At 39.2% G+C, this 23,605-nt stretch overlaps 1 protein-coding gene across 2 annotated transcripts in view; it reads left to right on the plus strand.

The window, feature by feature from the left end:
- efcc1 (EF-hand and coiled-coil domain containing 1) overlaps positions 1–23,223 on the plus strand; it is a 68,512-nt gene extending 45,289 nt beyond the window's left edge. Inside the window, exons 2-8 of one of the 2 annotated variants that reach the window (XR_011358070.1) lie at positions 4,232–4,377; positions 6,352–6,487; positions 13,066–13,231; positions 18,303–18,461; positions 18,723–18,792; positions 21,722–21,929; positions 23,045–23,113. Coding sequence is in view for 1 of the 2 variants with exons in the window: in XM_069939817.1 (XP_069795918.1) it covers positions 4,232–4,377; positions 6,352–6,487; positions 13,066–13,231; positions 18,303–18,461; positions 18,723–18,792; positions 23,045–23,178 (811 nt within the window). In the remaining variant the exon portion in view is untranslated. Of the gene's footprint in view, positions 1–4,231; positions 4,378–6,351; positions 6,488–13,065; positions 13,232–18,302; positions 18,462–18,722; positions 18,793–21,721; positions 21,930–23,044 lie in introns of both variants that reach the window. The other variant, XM_069939817.1, reaches the window with a different exon arrangement.
- Positions 23,224–23,605: the final 382 nt, after the last annotated feature.

Here is a 23,605-nt window from a genome sequence, read left to right on the forward strand (position 1 = left end):
CATGGAGCCAAACCAAAGTATCAGAGGTGAAAGGGCATTGTTCTAATTTATTATGTTATCCAGTATCTAGTGATACTTTTTGTTTTAGTTCCAACTAAACCGTCATGGACTTCAGTACATGAAAAATTTGCACTTGGAATGAGATGTTGAGTGTTGGATAAATTCCTGTTGATTATTGGAAGTCATTTTGAGTTTCTGTAATTAAAACAATGCACTAAGGAGGAGGAATTGTTAGAACTGAAGTGTTTAACTCTTCGTACAGCTTGACTTCTAATTTGTTATTTCAAGCTCTCAGCAGTCAGAACGGGATTGATTAAAATGTCATTAGTCATGGGTAATATTTTGGAACCTACCACTTTATATTCTTCCACTCTCCATGTCATTGTTTCAGGGTGTAAAGCAGTTTTCTTCTATTGCACAAAAGAAATGTTTGTCTCTCACTATGGTGACATCTTTCCACGATGTTTTGTGTACCGATGCATTGTCAGGATCTCAAATGTTTTTTAATGTTAAAGTATCCTACGCGTATGACCACATGATCTCATACTTCAGATTGCCATTGGGTTTGATAAACATTGCAAATTGATCATCAAAAGCTTGTTAAGCAAACAGTAGCAAAGTAGAATGAACAAAAATTCAACCATCTCAAAAAGGGGGATTGCTTGGACAAAAACTATTTTACATTTTAACCTGTTTGATATAGTGATAAGATTAAACAATAGTTTGACACACCCATGAATTTAGGATCTTTGATTAATTGTTTTTTCCATCTTCTCTTGTAACCCTTCAAAGAACTGGTTCTATAGAATCTGACTTAGTACTTGTAATTGTGTAGTTCTAATGCATGAATACAAATCACTTTTTCTTGATATTAAAGCATTGTAATTTCCATCATTTTTTCAAAAATGTCAATAATTATTGGAGTATAATCAATGCAAAAATGCATTTTCTATGAATTTAATATTAATTGGTACAACTTACTCTCGCTCATTTTACTTTAAAATGACAAATGCTCATAGTTTTCCTAAATATTTACTATATTTCTCCATGTGACCCAAACATTTTGATGGACCATTTTCTTGTTTTTGTTTTTTTGCAGAACTGAGCCTAAAAAAGGACACAATTAAACAGATAGAAAATTTAATTTGCCATAGCTGGAACACTCAGAACTTAATTTAGATAACTTCACATTTCCAACTATTAAACTGTAAGCTCTCTGCCTGCAGTATTGCAACCTTCAATTAGTTCCAACTCAGTATGAAACCCACCAAATTTTCCCCCTGGATAATTTCTACCGTTGATATATTGACACAGGGTCGGGGGTGGGTGGGGGGGGGATTATTATTTTATGAGATCACTTGTTTGACTCAACCAATGAATTCATTTCAACAATCTTTAATTGACTGACAGCTGTGGTAACGGATGATTAGTGAGAGTGCAATTTTGGCTTTTTTCCATATTAAATATTCCACAATCTTTGACTTATTACTGGAGGATTACCTTCTTAGACACCTTCCAGGAGCAAATCTCTCTGCAAGCAGCATTTTTTTTTGTGGCCTCCGTTGGTTGTGGTCGACCATGGGTACTGTGCCTCTAAGCGAATCTGGAGTAGCCTCTCCAGGGCGCAAGCCAGGGCAGAGTTGATACAGAAATCCGTCTGTTGCCCATGCAGTAGGGACCCCCCCCCACCCCACCCCCATGCTAATGACAGGTCCAAAGGAGCGACGAAAGTCGACACAGTTTGGTGCCAGCAGCATCGCAGGAGTTGCTGGGTACAGCAGTCAATCGCCTTCAGGATTCTGACTCCGGATTTTTCCTCAGGGGTCACTCCCAAAGCCTTTCCCGTGAATGGGTGCAGCCACAAGGCAGCGGAGGTTTGAAATCAGAGTTTTCCCTCTCCAAGATGAGTTACCTTCCATGGTTAACGAGTCCCATCTGCCTGGAACAACTGCTTTCAAGGCACCAGCAATCTGCCTTTGCCCCTTCTTCTGCCAGGCATAAGAACGATGCCACACAAAGGCCAGGTGCTGGACTCAAACAGAGTCTGTTTGAGACACACGCCATGCAAAGCATTTGTGCAGAATGGGAGCTTGTCCCTACTACCACCCTTCGGTTATGACAACCTTTAGAGTCAAGCAGAGTTAGGCATCTGATTTTCCTAGTGCCTGTGTATTGTGTAATATTTAGCATTGTTTTATGATTTGTTTGACATTGTTCTACATTTTTATGAATATTACTTAATAGTTTTGGTAAATATTAAAAATAATTTCTGTTTTAAATCCCATTATGAAGAAAATTAAACCTAACGGTGCAATATATTTTGTGACCAGGAAGTAATAAAGAATACTAATTCCAATTTATCAACTGGAGAGCCTGCCTGCTTTGGAATTCAGGTGAAAGGATTCATTGTTGGACCAGTATACCACCCAGTCTTCTCCGTGCATTGCCACTTTGACATGGCGGAGAAGCTTTTGTGGTCCTGTGATCCTGAGAGTGATGCCATCTTGAGTGATGCTCCTGGTAGGGTCACCCATGTGGGTAAGGTTGAGGGAGATGTGTTACGGAGTCCAGAGGACCCCAAAATCCAGCAGCAATAGATATGGACCACAACACAGGGTTACTTAAACAAAAGTAGTTTTTAATTATAATTGAACGAGAAAACATAAATAAACTTTAACTTATTACTTAACCTACTTAACTACTTAATCCTCCCTCTAATACTAAGTGCAGGTGTGTGTAATGTATATTTAAGATTAGAAAAGTTCTTTAAAACATAAATAAACTTTAACTTATTACTTAATCTACTTAACTACTTAATCCTCCCTCTAATACTAAGTGCAGGTGTGTGTAATGTATATTTAAGATTAGAAAAGTTCTTTGGATCACAGTCCGATCTCACTGGTTACATGCAATTCTTGTACTGTGCACAGAAGTTAGCATTAACAAAGTTCACCAGTCTTTGGTGCTTAACAGGCAAATGGTTACCACTTAGGAGGGTTCTTGCTGGTTTTCAGAGAGAGATTCCTTTTCCAGGACATCTGCAACTGATTCCTTCTCCGTCAGTCTTGCTGACGAAACTTGGTCCCTTCAGGGTTTTCCAGATGATCCTCTTTCTTTCAGGTCATCTTTCAGACCACCAGTCTTCTCCTTCGACCAGGCAGCCTTCCAAAGTTTGCCAGCTTGTCCTTTTGGAACGGATTTCTGTCTCTCTCCTCTCTGTTTCACACCCTCCCTCTCTGAGAGCAAAACTCTTCTCTTCTGCCTGCAAAGATCACATGCTTTCCCAGGCAAGCAGCTGTTGATACTTTGTTGCCTCCCGCAAAAAGCATTCTGCAAAAGTCCTGCAAATATTCTGAGTTTTAAAATGTATGTGTACAAGCTGCTCTAACAATTCCTCCCAAACCACCTCTAAATACTCTGTCACAGAGGTCTCTGACAAAGAACAATCCAACCAAGTCTTCAACAGTGGAACAGTCAGATGAAGTTACTCTGAACTCAATGGCTGTGAAGGCGGACAAAGGCTGCAACAAATCCATCAGCTCCAATCATCGTGGTTTCCATGCCACTGGAATTAGTTGGTTGATTTGTGAAGTATCGCGTGCTTCTTAGAGTGCAACATCAAGTACATGTTAAGTAAATACAAACACAGGCGTCTTCGCTCGGCGGATCAACAGAATGAAGGCCATCATCCTTGACCATGAGGGACAGCCACGATGACAGTACCGCCCAGTGATTCATCAAAAGTCTCTTTTGTTTATTTGATGTTGTATATGAAATGATAAGGATAGCAGCATTGATATAAATACTTCAGGTCATAACATACAATGTACACTTCTCCAACTTCAGTTGAGTTGATTTGGGAGAAGGCAGTTAACTGAATACTGCATTTGTTGAGTGAAAATGGTCACACTTTCAATATAATGCATTGCATGTTTATTTGAATGAACGTTTTAAACTCAATTGTGGGAATGAAGCATTTGTCTCACCAAGCTTCATCAATAATGTGTTTGATTGAAATTAACATTTACCTATGTAAAATAATCAATGTTCAGCAAACAATTCCAGGCAAATTCCCAAAAAGTGAATGGTACTTTCTACTTATTCTGATAGTTGTAAATGTGTAGTAGATAGGTGTTGAAATATGCAGGCATATTTTAAAAGCTCAAAATGGACAGAAAAATGCAGTAAAATTACAGGAATTTGTTCTTACATTTATATACTTTTCTTTTAGGTCCGAGGTCATGAAGTTTCAATTCCTCCAATCAAATCCTCCAGCAGGAAGGCCTCCTCTTGCATCATATGAGTGGAAGGAGTGTTTACCGGTGAATCAGGAACGCAGATCACCAACGGGCGAGACAGAAACATCCGCGCATAACAGTAAGAACATTTGGAGGTGGTTCCGATTATAAATTATATCATGTCTTATTTAATGCAGATGTACCTTACATTTCTTCTTATGTTTGTTTAATTTATTTTGTTTCACTTTACCATCTCATTTCGAATTGGGTTCTTTTATTTGTGATTTTATTGAAACGACTTTTGATGTTATCAGTCCTGCTGGCCTGGTCTAGAATCAGTTTCTCTCCCAGCAGTCTGCTCATTATTTTCTAGCTCTACTCCACCAGAAAAGGACTGTAGGCAAGGTGGATTATAAATAGTTAGGCAAGTCTGAAGAGTCGTTTGCTACATTTTGGTCTATCCGGGATTTTTTGTTTGCATCAGTTGAAGTTTGTTTCACAGGTTCATACTTCTAAACATACTTGGAATGGACACCCTGAGTTGTACAGGTGCTCAGTCATTTGCCAGTAGGAGCTGAATCCAGTGTAGTTGCCTGTAGTTAGCTCTTCATTGCACTTCCATTCTACTTCCTCTTGGCACTCATGCATCCTGCAATTACCCTTGGAAGTGCCGAAACACAAAATCCCACTCCACCAGCTTATTTGGCAGACATTTGTTGCCACTGCTGCTTCCATGATGTAGTCCATCACCAGTGGAACTTTAACTCCATGACATTGATTAATCCAAAAGGTTTGGAAAAAAAATCTAATGATAAAGCGAGACAAAGTAAGTTGGGGAAAACAAAACCGTATTTCAACTTTAGTTACAAAATTCCTCTCTGGTGGCAGTAAAATGGGCAATGGAGATAAAATCACCTGATTTGAAAAGAATCAAAATCCAAACACATAGCAAGTGCCTGGCCAAGAATCATGGTAAAATAGGTAATGTGTTGTCATTTTAAGGAAAGACAAAATGTTGTAGATTAAAGCAAACATTGTTTTTAATGGCAACTAATCATCTACATTTGGATTTTAAAAGAAGCTAGTGCCCTGCAAGTTAATATTTTTGCCTTGTTCAGATATGAAGAGGGTGTGGAAGAAAATGTCTTTTGCAGTAAATTTGAAAGCAGGGAAAAAAATAAGCACGATACAGACATCAGGATTTTCTGAAACTAACAAGGAGAGAATAAATGTTTGAAACCAGGAGCAATAATGTCACGGGGGAGGGAATGATGCAAAAAAGCTGTAAACAAAATCTGTTATAAGCCCATTCATGGAAAACTTTAAATGTTAAGCCATCTGTGATCGTGCAAACAAAAACCCATACAATTCCATTCAGAGATGTACAGCCTATTATTACATAGGGCATAAAAGTTTGCCGAATGTTCAGTGCATTCTGACAGCTACCATTCCTGTCCAAACTAATACAGTCAGAATAAAATAAATATTTATTCACTTGTATACCTTAAATATTTTGATTTTTTTTTTAGATGCAAGTTATGGTATCCAATTATCATGTTCTCTAATGTATTTTACACTGGAGTAACATTCAATTAATTTGTGTTCATTTTTAATTTTTAAAAATTTTAAATTTAAATATAGACATAGATATGGTAACAGGCCCTTACGGCCCACAAGCCTGTGCCATCCAATTACACCCAATTAACTTACAGCCCCCAGTATGTTTTGAAGGATGGGACGAAACCAGAAAACTCGAGGGAAGCCCACGCAGATGTGGGGAGAACATACAAATTCCTTACAGACAAGTGCTGGATTGGAACCCTGGTTGCTGGGGCTGTAACAGCGTTGTGCTAACTGTGCCGCCCAGTGAATTAAGACTTGTCGTGAATTAGGACTTGTATTTCTTAGCAAAAAAATCTCAAAATACTACTGTAAAATTTTTGAATTACAAGTACTTATAAATAAATTAATTTTTGTACGCAATTAATTTTGAAAACTGTGCATAGTTCATTTGCAGAAAAACTAATTCTGCAATTATACCCCGGTAATGAAGTGTTGTTGCAGTTCTAAACGTTTAGATGACATTAAATGTTTGCTTCTGTTCCTTAACTAGCTGAAGAGCAGCTGTTCCGCTCTGTCGAAGGACAAGCTGCCTCAGATGAGGAGGATGAGAAGTGGACTGAAAATCAGAAGACCCAAGTGAAAGAATTGAAGAAACTTTTGTACCGGCTCTGCTGCTGTGGGAATGGGTGAGCAAATTTGCTGAACTTAAGATAACTACCACAACTAAATGCAAAAAGCTAACAGAAAAGACACATGTCCCTATTTTTAAGTAATCAAATACCCTTATCCCAATTTATCCCAATCTCATAGGTAAGGGCATTCCAAACTCCTTTCATTCTCTTTCTTCTCTATTTAAAATAGTTGTATTAAGTTTAACATATAAGCATAAAAACAGAATTGACGATCACATAATAATTCATTTGTATATGAGCAAACACACAGAAAAAGCCAATGAGGGAAAAAAAGTAGATAAAACTACATCAATTAATTGCTTATAATAGCTCAAAATATTTCATGGAAATGATCTGCACAACCATGTTAAACCCATTTATTGAAATAACTTGCATAAAACAAGGGGGAAAAAAAGGATAAAACTAAAACTCATCTATCCCCTCCCTCGAATCAAAGTTATCCTTTAAATTAATAAAAGAAAAATCAATAACGTGGAACCACTGGCAACCCCCGGAGAACATATGATGTGTTAATTTTTTCAATTATAAAAACATTCGAAGAATGGGCCCCACAATTTCATAAAGTGGAACTTTCTATCTTTGATATTATATCTAATTTTCTCTAAACTTAAATAGGACATTATATTATACAATCACTGTCTATTAGTAGGGGATGAATCAACTTTCCATTTCAATACTCATCTGATTACCAACGTGGCTCTTGTTGGACGCAGGTTTTAAGGAATGGCGTTTCTATGACATTCCTTAAAACTGCGTCCAACAAAGATGGTTGAAAGAGATGGTTATCGAAAATAGGACGAGCCAGTGAAAAACCATTAATTCCAAAGAATTTCCTAAACTGAGCCCAAGTTCTCAACCTATTTCTCATTAACGGATTATATGTTAATCTGGAAATGGAAAATTATTTTTAAAAATCCAAAAATTGCCAACGTAGTTTTTTTTTTGGGATAACTGCTATTCCATTTCTACCCAAGAGAGGCGATTCGCTGACTCATCCAAATGTAATAATAAATTAAATTACATATGTTAATCACTCAATAATCCAACCTAAAATCTGGAAGTAATAATCCTCCATTTAATGTGGTCTTTTGACGATGGGCTTTTCTTAATATGTGGGTTTTTGTTTTTCCCCTGCCAGTAGGAATACCCGAATCCAGCGAGCTAAAAAAGGATTTAGGAATAAACCCTTCATTCTCTCAGAGAAAATCCTGCATTAATTTTTGAAATGTATTATGATGGATAGATTTTCATTGTTAATGTCATTTATCAGGGATAAAACTTTCAGCTTTGCAAATATCCACACAATGTGATCCCAGTGCCAGTAGTTGATTGAACAGGATATTTTTTGCAAATAGTCAAGATGAATTGTCAGTAAGATACAAAATAAATAGTATTTAATCTGAAAGAGCAAAGTAATAAGAATAAAATATTAAATTTCAAAATAACATAAAAAAGACGTTTCTAAAGTGTGTTGATTATCAGCAGTGAGGATCTGATTTTTATGAAAGAAGTTGTGGTCGTGATATATTCCCTTCCATGAAGTTTATTATTGAAACATTGGGGCTTTACCAGATGTTCTTGTGTTTATTTTTCCTCTGAACGCCATTCTGCCACTCAGTTGCTTATCCCGCATGATAATCACGCACTTTCAATATCTTTCCATACACAGCCAGGAGGAGATGAAACTGTCAATTTGCTCTTTTACTGATTACTTCTCAGGTGTATGTGATTATAAATACAGTAAATTTTCCTGTAAACAGGAAACTGGATCAATTGATTTTTTTTATCACAGTTGAATTTACCGATATTAGAGGATGGAGATATACAGGAGTTAGAAGAACCATTTACTGATTTGGAAATTAAAATGGCTATGCTGGAAATGCCAAGTGGTAAATTGCCTGGTGATGATGGATTTTTGGTTGAATTTTATAAAATTTTTTATGATGATTTATCTACAGTGTTTGGGGATGTATTACGTCAAGTTGGAGAATATTATGATTTACCTGAGTCTTGTTCTAGTGCTTTAATTACAATTATTCCTAAAAAAAGATAGAGATCCTTTGGAGATATCTTCATATAGACCAATTTCGTTGTTAAATGTAGATTATAAAATATTAGCTAAAGTATTAGCAAATAGATTGGCTAAATTTTTACCAAAGTTGATACATATTGATCAAACAGGTTTTATAAAGAATAGATATGCTTCAGATAATATTTTGCGAGTGATTAGTTTGATTAATAGATTTCGACAATCTTTAGATCATCCGATGGTGATATCCTTAGATGCAGAAAAAGCATTTGATAGAGTTGAATGGAATCTTTTGTTTAAATTTTTGGAGCAATTTAAGTTTGGTCCTTCTTTTATTGGTTGGATTAGGGCTCTATATAGTAAACCAGTAGCTAGAGTATTGACGAATGGTTTGATTTCGGAATCTTTTAAGTTAACTCTATCAACTCGTCAAGGTCGTCCTTTATCACAGCTTTGTTTGCGTTAGTGATTGAACCTTTAGCACATTTGATAAGACAAAATACACAGATACAAGGTATGAAAGTTTTAGATGAGGAGTATAAAATTAATTTATTTGCTGATGATGTATTGGTGTATTTAACAAACCCAGCTCACTCACTTTTGCATTTGAAGGAATGTTTAATACAATATGGATGTCTTTCTGGATATAAAGTTAATTGGGGAAAAAGTAAAATATTACCAGTAAGTGAAGGAGATTATTCAGTTTATAAGAATATTATTAATTTGAAGTGGACTGATCGAATTAAATATCTGGGTATAATTTTGAATGTTAATTATCAATCTTTATATAAATTAAATTATGCTCCGTTAATGAAAGAAATTAAAACTGATTTGATTAAATGGAAAGATTTACCTATTAATTTAATGGGAAGGATAAATACAATTAAGATGAATATCTTTCCGTGTATACAATATTTGTTTCAATCTATTCCGCATTTACTTGATAAAATTTTTTTTGAGATTTAAATAAAATGATTATGGAGTTTTTACGGAGGGGTAAATTTTCGAGGGTAGCTTTGAATGAATTAACTTGGAAATATAAGTTAGGGGGATTATGTTTACCACATTTTCAAAATTATTATGAGGCAGCCCAACTTAAATTTATTAGTTCATTGATGGATTTGGTACGGCCTCCTAGTTGGACTAAAATTGAGATGGCAAGTATTTCTGAATTTGAAATACATCAGTTTTTGTTTAGGTGGAATATGAATTTGTTACAACAATATAATGTGCCTATACTAAAACATTTAATGAAGTTATGGATAAAGAAAAATAAAATGATAGGTTCTAGGGGTAAATTATTGGCTTTGACTCCATTGTATAATAATCAACTTATTTCTTTTTCAATACATATTCAAAGTTTATTGCATTGGAGATTTAAAGGTGTGGAAAATTTGGGAGATTGTTTTAAAGAGGGTAAGTTTTTATCTTTTAATCAGATGAGGGAAGATTTTGGTATTGATAAGAATTCTTTATTTCTTTATTTTCAAATGCGATCTTTGGTAAAATGTATGTTTGGTAGAGAGATGATTTTACCTAAAATGACTAAATTTGAGACTTCTCTTATGAAAGTACCAGAGAAGTTTTTATGTATCAAATATTTCAGGATGGTATGGATAAAAAGGGTTGGGATAGATCTAAAATTAAATGGGAAGCAGATATTGGTTTTACTTTTTCTGAAGAAGATTGGTTAGATATTTGTTATGATAGTGTAACTAGATTGATAAATGCACGTTATGCAATGATTAATTACAATTTTTTACATCAATTATATTTGACACCTGAAAAAATTTTTTTTTAAATGGTTTTAATTAATCAGATTTGTGTTTTAGATATGGTGATACGGTTGGAACTTTTTTTCATGCTGTTTGATCATGTATACATATACAATCTTTTTGGAAGAAAATTCAATCGTTTTTAGAATATCTGTATAAGATTAAAATAGTTTTAGATCCAACAGTATTTTTATTGGGTAGTTTGCAACCTCTGAAAGGCTTGGGAGTAGATAAGTTTCAGCTTGCTTTTGTATATTTAGCTTTATCCATAGCGAAAAAATGTATTGCTAGTATGTGGAAAGATACAAATATGATTGATATTAATAGATGGCATAATGAGATGAAATATTGTTTAATAATGGAAAAAATTACGTATGTTTCGCATGATAATTATTTTTTTATTAATAAGTGGTTGTTATACACAGAATATTTACATTTCAATTTATATTGATTAGATTTTAATATGTATATTTAAGTTTTTTTAATATTTCTTTTTTCTTTTTTATGGCTCTCTTTAGGAGAGTTGGTTGAAGGGGGGGGATCTTAAAATGTTCATGTTTAATTGCTGTATATGTCATATATTATATGTTTTTTGCACAAATAAATAAAGTTTAAAAAAGTAGCAGTAAATGAATTGCTGATTAAAATGAAATTAATTGAAAAACATGATCTAAAATTCCACAACTGCTACAAATTTAAATTCAAATAATTAAATGCATTTTAAAATGGGTTTCTGTAATAGAGTCAGAGTGACAGTGTGTGGAAACAGTCCAACAGTGAGCACCCATCCACATTATTCCCATCTTCCAACCCTTGGCCTAAAAATAACAACATTATTTTAAAATAGATTAAATGTGTAGAAATTAATTAAACAGAAAAATACTGATTTGATGAAAGAAGGAAAGTGACCCCTGCTTCATTTTCATATTTAATAAATGTCTGCTGATCACCTCAGTACCATCAATCCCTGCTGAAGCCAGTGGAGTGGAGGTTGGATTTTTTTGCACCTGGCATCCAGCATTAGGTGCTTTTAAACTGCAGCACCCAGACAGCCCTCCTGGGTCCCAGGTGCGATTAGTGGGGCAAAGGTACCTCCAACACCTTTTAAGCTGAGGGGGGATGGCCCCAGTAAATCACCAACCCAGTGATTTAAGGGGGATCTCGCCCCCACGATGGCGCAGTAAGTGACGCATCACTCAAACTAGACTCTTCCATCCCCCCACCAACTGTCAGTCTCCCTCCCACCATCAATCGCACTCCCCTAACCCGCAGAAGCTGATCCCTCTGCTCCCGCGGCAGCTGATCCCACTGCCCCTGCGGCAGCTGCCACTCTCCCACTGATTGTGGTGACCCCCTCTCCTGCTGATCGTGCCTCCCCCAGCGACATCGACCTCACTCCCCCCCCCCCAATCGTGTCCCCCATCTCGCCCCTCGCGGCAGCGACTTCTCACCACCCCCCCCCCCCACTTCTCCACCCCGGGCCCTGGTAGCAATCCCACTGCCCCCCCCCCCCCCCCCGATCACCACAGATACTTCAGCTGGGATTTCCCTGTGACGCCAGCATGTAAGCGCTGACATCACAGAAGTAACTGGGTCGGCCATTTTGCTGTTCAAGCCGCCGGTCGGCACATCCTGGGTAAGTTTAACTGGGTTCCCTGACTACCTCCGAGGTAGGGCAGGGACCTGGTTGACTTTGGACGACGCTGACTGGGTCCGACCCTTTCAAGCTGCCTTGTGAGTGGGGCGCTAACCAGGCAAATTTCCCAGTTAACCCCATTTTTCAAGGCAGTTTGAAAGCACCTAGTAATTCCAGGTTGAACGGTGCAGATTTAAAGGGATGTTTGGGTTAAATGGCCACAGTGAATTATCAATAGTGTGAAGGTGGGTGGAAGAAACTTGGGGGAGATGATACATATGTGGGGACAACTTTCTTTTTAAGTAGAAGCGGGTTTAGTGTAATTGATGTTTGTTAGCAGGCCCCATTACAGACACAAGACTTGATTGGCCATAGGCCTGTCTCCGTGCTGTATGGGGGTGACATGCTGATGTACACACTGAAGCTTGCTGACCATTCCCCACATCTCCAATGGCAAAGAGTGAGGTGTAAATTATGATGGGTGAAATTTGTTTGGAAAGGAAAATGAAAAGGAGGGGAGTATTAATGGACAGGAGGAATCAGTCAGGAAAAATTGATTTAAATAATAGATTTCTAAAATCTCAAATCTGAATAATAGTTGATAATAGTTCATTTTCAGCACCTGAGAGATTGTAAGGCAATACAGTCCCTGAATTACGAACGTCCGGGCTACAAACAACTCGAACTTATGAACGGGCTGTTCCCCAATTCGCACATGTGCATACTGGTGCCCCAATTTGCATGTATGCATAATGTAACCTCAAGAACATTGAACAAGAGTTGTTAAGTATCTGTTCTGCCTTACATAACCTGGGGACTGCCTGTAATTAACTATGTTACAACAAAGAAATGGACAAGTACTCGATTTCTGTTGTTGTTTCAGTTTGTATCTGTTGCGCAAAGTCAGACACATCATACAGTTCACTGTGTTTGAATGGTTTGCTATTAAGTGGAAATCGAGTGACAAGGTGACTCAATGCAGACAACTGCTTTTCACATTGAACAATGTATTTACTTTGCCTCAAATACTGTACGATTTGCAAAGAAATAACAATGAATATTATTGACCTTGCTGTTAATTTGACACCCTCATTGGCCTGACTGTCCTCTGTTGCATGTTGTGTTTTCGCAGCTGCGATGATAAAACTGTAAAGAAGCTACTGTCAGAGTTCGGGAACATGCGGTGTGTTGAAAGCAACAGTGCGGTGTGGGAACTGGTTGAAAAAGTGGCAAAGTTAAAGGAGCAACTGGAATTAAAGGAGTATGAAACCCAACAAATGGAGACCGACATTGATCAGGTGACAAATTGGAAAGCCATCATTCATTTGTTTAGTGCCGACAAAGTGTTCATTAATGACAAAAATATTCAAGAGGTGCAGTCTTTATGAAAGAATATTTGAACTTACCTTTGGTACAGTGATTTTAAACCAGGTCAAACCCTTCATTCTCACCAAGCAAAAAAATGCAGATGCTGGAATTCTGAAATAAAAATACTTAGCAGGTCGGACAGCAGTTGTGGAAAGAGAAGGGGCATTGATTATTTGTTTCAATGAACTTTCATCAGGACAAGGACAAGTTTGTTTTTAGTTGCAGAGAATAGAGAGGACTGGAGGAAACTAATGTCTGTGATAGTGTTAATGGAAAGGTGTCCTAATTCCCGGAGAGTACACAACATGACTTTCAATGCTCAAAATTCAGATTTATTGTCAGAATACATACATGACATGCATACAATGCTAAGATTCTTTCTTTTTCCTGAGGGCCAGGCACAATTTCTACTTATTGATAGTGCAAAAAAATAAACTGAGGAAAAGATACCTATTCAAAAGAGAGAAATGTAAACAAAAAAAGTGCAAACAAACTGTGCAATACCGAAAATAAATCTTTGGCTTGGCTTCGCGGACGAAGATTTATGGAGGAGTAAATGTCCACGTCAGCTGCAGGCTCGTTTGTGGCTGACAAGTCTGATGCGGGACAGGCAGACACGGTTGCAGTGGCTGCAGGGGAAAATTGGTTGGTTGGGGTTGGGTGTTGGGTTTTTCCTCCTTTGCCTTTTGTCAGTGAGGTGGGCTCTGCGGTCTTCTTCAAAGGAGGTTGCTGCCCGCGGAACTGTGAGGCGCCAAGATGCACGGTTTGAGGCGATATCAGCCCACTGGCGGTAGTCAATGTGGCAGGCACCAAGAGATTTCTTTAGGCAGTCCTTGTACCTCTTCTTTGATGCACCTCTGACACGATGGCCAGTGGAGAGCTCGCCATATAACACGACCTTGGGAAGGCGATGGTCCTCCATTCTGGAGACGTGACCTACCCAGCGCAGTTGGATCTTCAACAGCGTGGATTCTATGCTGTCGGCCTCTGCCATCTCGAGAACTTCGATGTTAGGGATGAAGTCGCTCCAATGAATGTTGAGGATGGAGCGGAGACAACGCTGGTGGAAGCGTTCTAGGAGCCATAGGTGATGCCGGTAGAGGACCCATGATTCGGAGCCGAACAGGAGTGTGGGTATGACAATGGCTCTGTATACGCTTATCTTTGTGAGGTTTTTCAGTTGGTTGTTTTTCCAGACTCTTTTGTGTAGTCTTCCAAAGGCGCTATTTGCCTTGGCGAGTCTGTTGTCTATCTCGTTGTCGATCCTTGCATCCAATGAAATGGTGCAGCCGAGATAGGTAAACTGGTTGACCGTTTTGAGTTTTGTGTGCCAGATGGAGATGGGGGGGGTGGCTGGTAGTCATGGTGAGGAGCTGGCTGATGGAGGACCTCAGTTTTCTTCAGGCTGACTCTTCAGCGCTTGACCGAAAATAAATATTCAATAGTAAATAACTCTGATTGAGTTGGTTGTTGAGGATTCTGATGATGGAGGGGTAACAACTGTTCCTAAACCTGGTGGTGCCAGTCTTGTGACATCTAGACCTCTTCCCTGATGGCAGCAGTGAGAACAGAGCATGTGCTGGGTGGTGTGGATTCTTGGCGATTGCAGCTGCTCTCTGACGGCGGCACTTCCTGTAGATGTTCTCGACGGTGGGGAGGGTTTTGCCTGTGATGTACTGGGCTGTGTCCACTACCTTTTGCAGCGTTTACTGCTCAGACGTATTGGTGTCCCCAGACCAGGCTGTGATGCAGCCAGTCAGCATGTCTGTAGAGGTTTGTGATGTCATTGGCAAACCTATGCAAACTCCTCCTTGGTTTTGGTGACATTGAGTGTGTTGTTGTTGTTAGTATTCTCTATAACATTACGGAGAATTCACACGTACTGAGATACTGATTTGTCCGAACACCACATCAGCCTGTTTTAGTTAAAATTCATCATAATTCATCTCAGGCGTGGAACTGTGATTATGTCAAGTGGTTATTTTAATAAATCCTCATCCTGCTTAGTTTAAATTCCTTTTTAAAAAAACAAATTTAATGCCATAAGCCTTTCAATGGCACAAAGCCATCTTTCAGAAATCTGAGACCATCACTGATATGAGATGTTCCTCCCTTCACTTGAATTTTCCTTGTCTGAACACTGAACCCTAGTATAAAATCAAACTGTTTCCCAATGGGTTGTGATGCAAGATTGTGCCACTTGACAAAATAATTTCACCATAAGAGTGGGAGAGGGATCCCTGGAGTCTCCCTCCCATCGATGTAATCGACCGGGATCGTTGCCTGAAGAGGGGGTGCAAAATCACTGAGGATCCCTTCCACCCCACCCACAGCATCTTTCAGCTGCATCTGTCAGGAAAGAGATCCAGGAGTATCAGAGCCAGCCCCACCAGACTGAGAATACATATGCACGACAGTATTTTTATATATACATATATATGCACACATATAAAGAAATATTGTTTTGTAAATATGAGAGCTACAGATGGTCAGTGTGAGCAGTTCCTTTAGTCGTTCAGCATTCTCACTGCCCCTGGGAAGAAGCTGTTTATTTGTCTGAATGTATTATGTCTAGCTATATCTCTGCGTGTTTTGGACTGGGGACTGGAGAACGCTGTTTGCTGTTTACTTGTGCTGTCAGATGACAGTAATCTAGAGTTTGAGAATTCATAACACATGGTTCATAACAATAAACCTAATTATGGCTCTGATTCTGCTTTCTCCCAAAATCTCCTCCTCATGTGAACCGTACCTCTTTCTGAAAGGCCATAAGACATAAAAATGGACTTAAACCCATTGATCTGTCTTCCCATTACAAATTTATAAGAAACACTTCCATGCCTGTTATTTTATTGTGTGAGTTGTGTCATTTTACTGTGTCACATGGCTATTCAGATCTTTAAAGCAACTTTTCAGAAAGGGTTCTGAGCTTTCACTTGCTCGGTGCTTGCATACACCAGCAAACCATTACTGAGAAGAAGGTTACATTCAACTCCTAGTTTGATTAACTACTTCACAGTTACACCAGATCAAGACTCTCTACCCTTCTGGTATTGTCAAGGTACAGCCTCACATCCCAGTTACAAGCCCCAGGGTGTTTTAAGCCATATTGCTGCTTCATCCTTGGGTGTACGAATCCTGCTTCCGTAGACTTCAGTGCCCCAGAATCCTATTATGCGCTCAGTTCATTTTTAATTGTGTGGGACTGTCACTAAACAAATTTAACAAAGCCCCTTTGGAGAGTTTTCTGTGACTGGCAGCAGGTTGAGGACAGCGTGTTCCTAAAATTATTCATCAGAAGGGAGAGGAAGGGGCCCTGGGAAAACCCAGGTACAGAGACCATGTGACCAACAGATTTAAGACTGACTGCACAGTTATGCTCAGGGGCCATTTTGAGGAGGCAGTGCTATGGAGCAGTGCTCGTGGAAGGAAGGTGCCTAACTTTTATCCAGATTCCAAACGCCAGCAACCTCCAAATATCGGAGCTTTTTTCAGTAATGAATGCCCAACCGCCTCACTCCTAGCCCCCACCCCTGGATGTCCCCCCACCTGCCCTTGGCCGACTGTCTGTCTGTCAGTTGCCTGTTGGCACCCCCCTGTCCCTGGCTGTCGGTCGGTCACTCCACCCCTGGCCCCTGATTGTCCATCGGTTTTCCCCCAGCCCCAGCCATACATCCATCGGTCGCCCACCTTCGGCCATCCATCGGTTGCCCGCACTTGGCCGTCCATCAATCACAGCTTCTTCCGGTCATCGTCTGTCACCCCTGCCCCCGGCCATGTCTCCCCCACCCCGGCTGTCCATCTGCTGTTGCCCCCCCCCACCCCCTGGTTGTTCCACACCCCCATCTAAATCCTGACACAGCAGCAGGAGTGCAGCGCTTCTGAGCCCAGAGTTCATTAGTGGCGGCGGCTGGCAACGCCAGTGCCAGAGTGGTTCCAGCTGCGTGCGGGTAAGGAAGACAGCCATTGCTTCTGCATTGAGCCAGCCATTGCTTCTGCATTGAGCCAGCCACTGCCATGAGTGAACTCTGGATAATAATGAACTGCTTCTCATTCATCTAAGGCCTGCGTGTCACATCCATCTAAGGCCAGCGTGTCGCATCCATCTAAGGCCTGCATGTCACATCCATCTAAGGCCAGCGTGTCGCATCCATCTAAGGCCCGCGTGTCGCATCCATCTAAGGCCAGCGTGTCGCATCCATCTAAGGCCAGCGTGTCGCATCCATCTAAGGCCAGCGTGTCGCATCCATCTAAGGCCTGTGTGTCACATCCATCTAAGGCCAGCGTGTCGCATCCATCTAAAGCCTGCGTGTCACATCAATTTTAAGCCTAGGTGTCAACACTGAATTTCTGAAACTGAACCTTGAACTGCCTTCTGAGAATTATGCCTGGAGCTGTGGTGGCTTGGGGTATCCACACACACACACACACACACACACACACACACACACACACACACACACACACACACACACACACACACACACACACACACACACACACACACACACACACACACACACACACACACACCATTATATTCACACATAGTTGAGGGATCAGTTAGATAAATTAAGTAAAGTGTTTATTAATAATTAAAATTGTTATTTTAAATATAACACTGGGCTCATTTCTATTTCCACTCTCTGGTACATAACAAACATGTATATTGCATATTCAGCTAAAAAATATTCTATCTCTGGTCTCTTTCATATTAAATTTTATTATGTAATTGATATGAAGGGATAATAATTGTACTTTTGTTTGCAATCTATTTTATGTTTTCATTAAATAGTTGATTTTAACCCCTAAAGCATTAAAAAAGTCCCCTAACACTCATTTATAACATGGGAACTCTTGTTATTCTATCCCAAAATTGATGGTGTCCTAGAAAAGACATTAATATCCTTCATTAATCCTTATGTTAATCTTTATGATAGAGCTGGTATGTGCTGTTTTTAAGTTTGGAAATACGACCAAATTTTCCTATTTGATTTTCAGTTGAAGGGGTCATTACTGTGTGAACTGCAGCGCAAAGTAGATGAGACCGACCTGCTGCAGATGGAGCTGCAGATGTTAGAGACCGAGAGAGTACGTCTGTCACTGATTGAGGAAAAATTGATGGATGTTCTCCAGTTTCTTCAGCAGTTACGTGACCTTGTGAGTGAATGATGCTCTGACGGCTTTCAGTAATTTAATGCAGTGGGCTCTCATGATAAGGAAAAGCTCATTTCCAGTTGTGCATTAGGATTGATTTATGCTTGTACATTTCAGAAAAAGAGATAGGAGTTTCAGCTGGTGTAGAAATGAATACGCCACAGGGGTTATTAAATGTGACTTGGAAGGTGTTCAAGTGTCAAAATGTTAATTAAGCGTATTTTCATTTTACAATGTAATCAATAAAATCCTTATTTTATCCAGAATGTGTCTAGGAGATCACTTGGAAAAATCTTGCTCAGCACTTTGGAGTCTTGCAATAATCCTGAGCATGGTGAGTAAACAAAGTAAAGAGCGTTAACTCTCTCCAGTTCCTGCTTTGGCCTTAAAAGCAGGTACATAAAGTAACGGAGGATATTCAACTGACAATAGGCATAACAGCAAAATAAAAGTCAGCTGATGGTGGTGGGGGGGGGGGGGCAGGAGACGTACAATATGTGAGTAAATGAAGAAGACTCTGTCATGATAGATGAAGGAAGAATATTTTTTTGACAAATAATGGATTGAGGGAATGCCACTCGGATATTCAACTCCCAAGGGAATTCAGAGGTATTAAAAATAGTGGCATCAGGCCAAATCCTTGAGACGATAATTGAGGGCCCAATCTTTGATGTATGAGGAAATGGTCATATTCCTATAAAATTACAGTGAGAATGTTATATGGCCATTTTTATGTTGATAAAATGATCAGATGGTCAAAAATGGACAGGTACAAAAAACTAACAGCTGAAAATGCAATCCAGAAATGGACAAATGGCCATTTCCAATATGTCCAGCTCTCCATTCGTTACTGTGCTCCACTGGGTGTTGCTAAATCTTTGGAGATAAATGTGAAATTTTACTCCAACGCTCTTTATTATGACATCATTTATCAAGAGAGACTTGAGGTTGTGAGGAGGGAAAACATAAGCGCGAATGAAGTGTGAGCTGTTGTCAAAATTACCATAAATTCATCGTGGATAGCAGAGGGGAAAACAGTAGTTGAGGACAAACATTTTGGGAAAATAACAATGTTATTTGTGTCTTAGGCACATTTTCAAAGTGTTTGCGAATGGTGTCATAAATATAAAGATAACACTTTCATAAGTAATGCGTACTTGTTGAGGAATTTGCCAATAAGATGGCCTGTTTTATATCTCATTTACTTACAAATGTATTGATTTTTGTCAGGTGCAAAAATTTTTGAAGTCATTGAAAATAGGAGATAATATGATTTATAAAATGTCACACACATGCAACAGTTTATGTATTGAAGTTATTTTTGAAATATTACTTTAAATTAAAATGAGCGGTTAGTCCCTTCATTATGAATATTACCTATCAATAGACTGTCAAGGTAGGCAGTAGAAGGAGAGCATATGGTCTATCCAGTCTAGTCCACTATTCAATCAGACCAAGGCAGAAATCCCTCATTAAAGCCCCCTTCCACCCTTCATTTTCTTGATTGCTTTAGTATCCTAAAATCCATTGATCTCATACTTATCAAGTGAAAATGCTCTGTTGTGCACAGTCACAGTGAATGAAGCTATTTTTTTCCTCATCTTATTACAATCTCTCAACCAAGGGAAGCACCTGCTGCATCTGCCCTATAAAATGGTGCATTTAATTCAAAATCCCCCCATCCCAGGAATCAATTTATGGATCATCATGCAACCATGTAACAATTACAGTACCGAAACAGGCCATCTTGGCCCCTCTAGTCCTCACCGATTTAAGTGATCTCCTCTAGTCCCACCTACCCACTTCCTGTCCATCACCCTCCAAGCCCCTCACATCCATGCACTCATCCAACCTTCTCTTAAAAGACAAAATCTAACCATATAACATAAATATTTCCTTCCTTCAGTGAGGAGGCTAAAACTACACAGTAGCCCTGCACATTTCCAAGCAAACTTTCTTCATTCATTAACTTCACCTCCTTGCAATGACCATCTGATTTTTGAAAACAGGAGAGACTGATTGATAGTGACACGTGAGGTGGATGTGGTCTGGATCGAAACTTTATCATTCTAACCCCTGAGCTTTTGATTCAAATGCTTATCCTTCTTACTTGATCCATGTCTTGAAAGAATATCATCTAGCAAAGTGGAATAATAAAATAATATGCAAGCGTAAGAGAGTTAAACAAGAAAGTCTGCAGATGCAGGGGTTGAGTACATTACTCAGGGCTCAGGCTTAAACCCTGTTTTTACTTCAACCAGTGTCTACACATTTTCGTGATTTACTACTGGAAACGTTGGTTGCCTTTTACTTGCTGATGCTTTTATCCAGCATATTTATGCATTACACAAAGATAAGAGACTGGATTTCAGATACAGATTTCAGATTTGTTGTCAGAACATACGTGACATCACTTACCACACTGAGATTCTTTTTCAGCAGACTTACAACTTGGTGCAAAAAAAAACTGTACACAGTTTATACAAGTAAACAAATAAAGAACTGCAAACAGATAACAAATGTAAATAAACTGACTGTGCAACACAGAGAGAATTTAAAAAATCAATAAAGTACCCAAGTAAGAGTCCTTAAATGAGTCCCTGATTGAGTTTGTTGTTGAGGAGTCTGATGGGGGAGCTGATCCTGGACCTTGTGGTGCAAGTCTTGTGGCGCCTACACCTCTTTCCTGATGGTAACAGCGAGAACAGAGCGTATACTGGGTGATGTGGACCCTTGATGATCGCTGCTGCTCTCTGATGACAGCGTTCCCTGTAGATGTTCTCAATAGTAGGGACGGTTTTGCCTGTGATGTCCTGGGCTGTGTCCACTACCTTTTGCAGAGCTTTACGCTCAGGGGTGCTGGTGTCCCCAGTTGAAAGTAGTGAATGGAGTGGTTAGAATTGTTCTACTTAGAATGAAGAACTTTTGATATGACATCTATTCATGAATAACTTTAATATCATAATATGGAAAAAAATACATTATACAGTTCAGTAACTGGACACAGATGAGTTGCATCAGAACCAGTAACAATATCTTTTTGCACACATCAATTTTTTTGATCAAGAATACACTGCCTGAATGATGTGATGCCCTATTCCTGCTTTATGCCAGACAACACATCTCCGGTGGCCTTCACTGCCGTGAACAGGCGCCTCTATCCCTCTAGAGCCATTTTCCTATCTATTTATTGTTGCACTACCCTTAATCAGTAACATTACTCCAATGTGATTGTGAGGATGTTGTTTGTATATCTCTTCAAGAGCTGACTGGAAAGGCAACATTTGCTACGAACTGTAAGCATTTGAAACACATCAAAAGGAAACCGTACTGAAACCAACCTTACACAGGAAAACCTAACAATGGTGTTCTTCGAGCCTCACAGTTGAAGTTCTCGGTGTTCACGTGGCTTTTGCAGACATTATTAAGGTGACGGCCAGTGCTACTTTATTGCAAAAAAAATCAGCTGAGGTGAGATAATGACAAATATTTTACAGCGAAAGTAAGAATTTCTTTAACTACAGGCAAAGACGGGTATAGAAAGAATCACAAGGTCTACAGGAAGAGAGCATAGTTGGCGTAGCAGTTAGCCCAAAACCTTTACAGCGCCGGCGATTGGGACCGGGATTTGAATCCTGCACTGCCTGTAAAAAGTTTATGCATTCTCCCCGTGTCTGTGTGGGTTTTCCCCGGGGGCTCCGGTTTCCTCTCACCCACTCGAAATGTACCGGGATGTAGATTAATTGATTGAGAATTGGGCAGCAGGGACTCATGGGCTGAAATGGCCTGTTGTCGTGCTGTATTTTTTTTTAATTAAAAAAGACAGAAGTGGACATGGAGATTGAAATCATCAGGAACTAATTGATTTAGCTGTACACAAAATGCCTTCTTCAGTTAACTATATTTACATTTTACCTGGATTGGATTCAGATGTATTTATAGAGAGCCTGCTTTTAATTTTAAATCATGTTTTTCAGTAAAATTTACATTCCTTTGAACTTTATATTGTTCTTGTAGTTAGAACTGACAGCACCATTCTCTGCAGTGCACTTTGGGTTGACAAAAAAAAACACTGTATTTCTGTAAGTATGAGAATGGCTTCCTTCTGATTCAGCTTTAAAAAAAAATAAATATATATATATATATATATGCGCACACACACACACACACACATGGCATCACAAACAACCCTGAGATTCTTTTCTTGCAGGCAAGGCAGTGCAAAAATAAACTGGCTCATACACATGTAAACAAATAAAGAAATGTGAAATACAGAGAAATAAATCACTAAAGTGCAAAAGTAAGAATCCTTTAACAAATCCCTGATTGAGTTTGTCGTTGAGTCTGATGGTGGAGGGGTAGCAGCTGTTCCTGAACCTGCTGGTGCCAGTCTTGTGGCACCGAGACCTCTCTCCCGATGGCAGCAGCGAGATGAGAACGTGTGCAGGGTGGACTGGATCCTTGATTTCTACTTCTCAGTACATTTCTACTGCACATCCGGTGTTTAGTTACCCTTAAGCCATGATAGCAGAAAGGATAAATTGTTCAAACAAGAAAAATAATCATTGGTTTCTTCCTTTTTGCAGGAAAGGCTCACATTCTGGAGGTACTGAATGCCTTGTATGATGAGCTTGCTGCTTGTGCGCTTCTCTCTGGCAAGTCTTTGGAAAGGGGCCAGAGCCATCAGTCCTTGGTAAATCCATTGCTTATCTCATGTTGAGGATCCGTTCATCAAGTACTTAAAATACTTCCTACAAATCTACAACCCCTGTACTCCAAGCAAGTTTGTAAAAGTGTCTTATGCACCTTACTTAACACAAGATGATACTTGTCAACAAAATCGACTTGCTTAACTGGATGGACACCTGCTGTAGGTAAATGAGGAATCTGCAGATGCTGGGGTGGAGTGCATGTAAGTTAACTGGAGGTAAGTAAGGGCTCAGGCTGAACTATCAAGAGCTTTGTACTTTCTATACGTGACCTGCTGAGTCCCTCCAGCACTCGTGTGCCCTGCACGGAGACTGAACTGCCTCGTTCTGTTTGTTCATCTTTCCTGCTGAAGGAAGAGAATAACTGTACTAGGGAATTGTCTGATAAAGAGCGGTTAACAAATGCAATTGGGGGGAGTAAAATTAATAGTATTAAAT

The sequence above is a fragment of the Narcine bancroftii genome, chromosome 5 (assembly GCF_036971445.1).
Source record: "Narcine bancroftii isolate sNarBan1 chromosome 5, sNarBan1.hap1, whole genome shotgun sequence".
In the NCBI taxonomy this organism is placed as follows: domain Eukaryota; kingdom Metazoa; phylum Chordata; class Chondrichthyes; order Torpediniformes; family Narcinidae; genus Narcine; species Narcine bancroftii.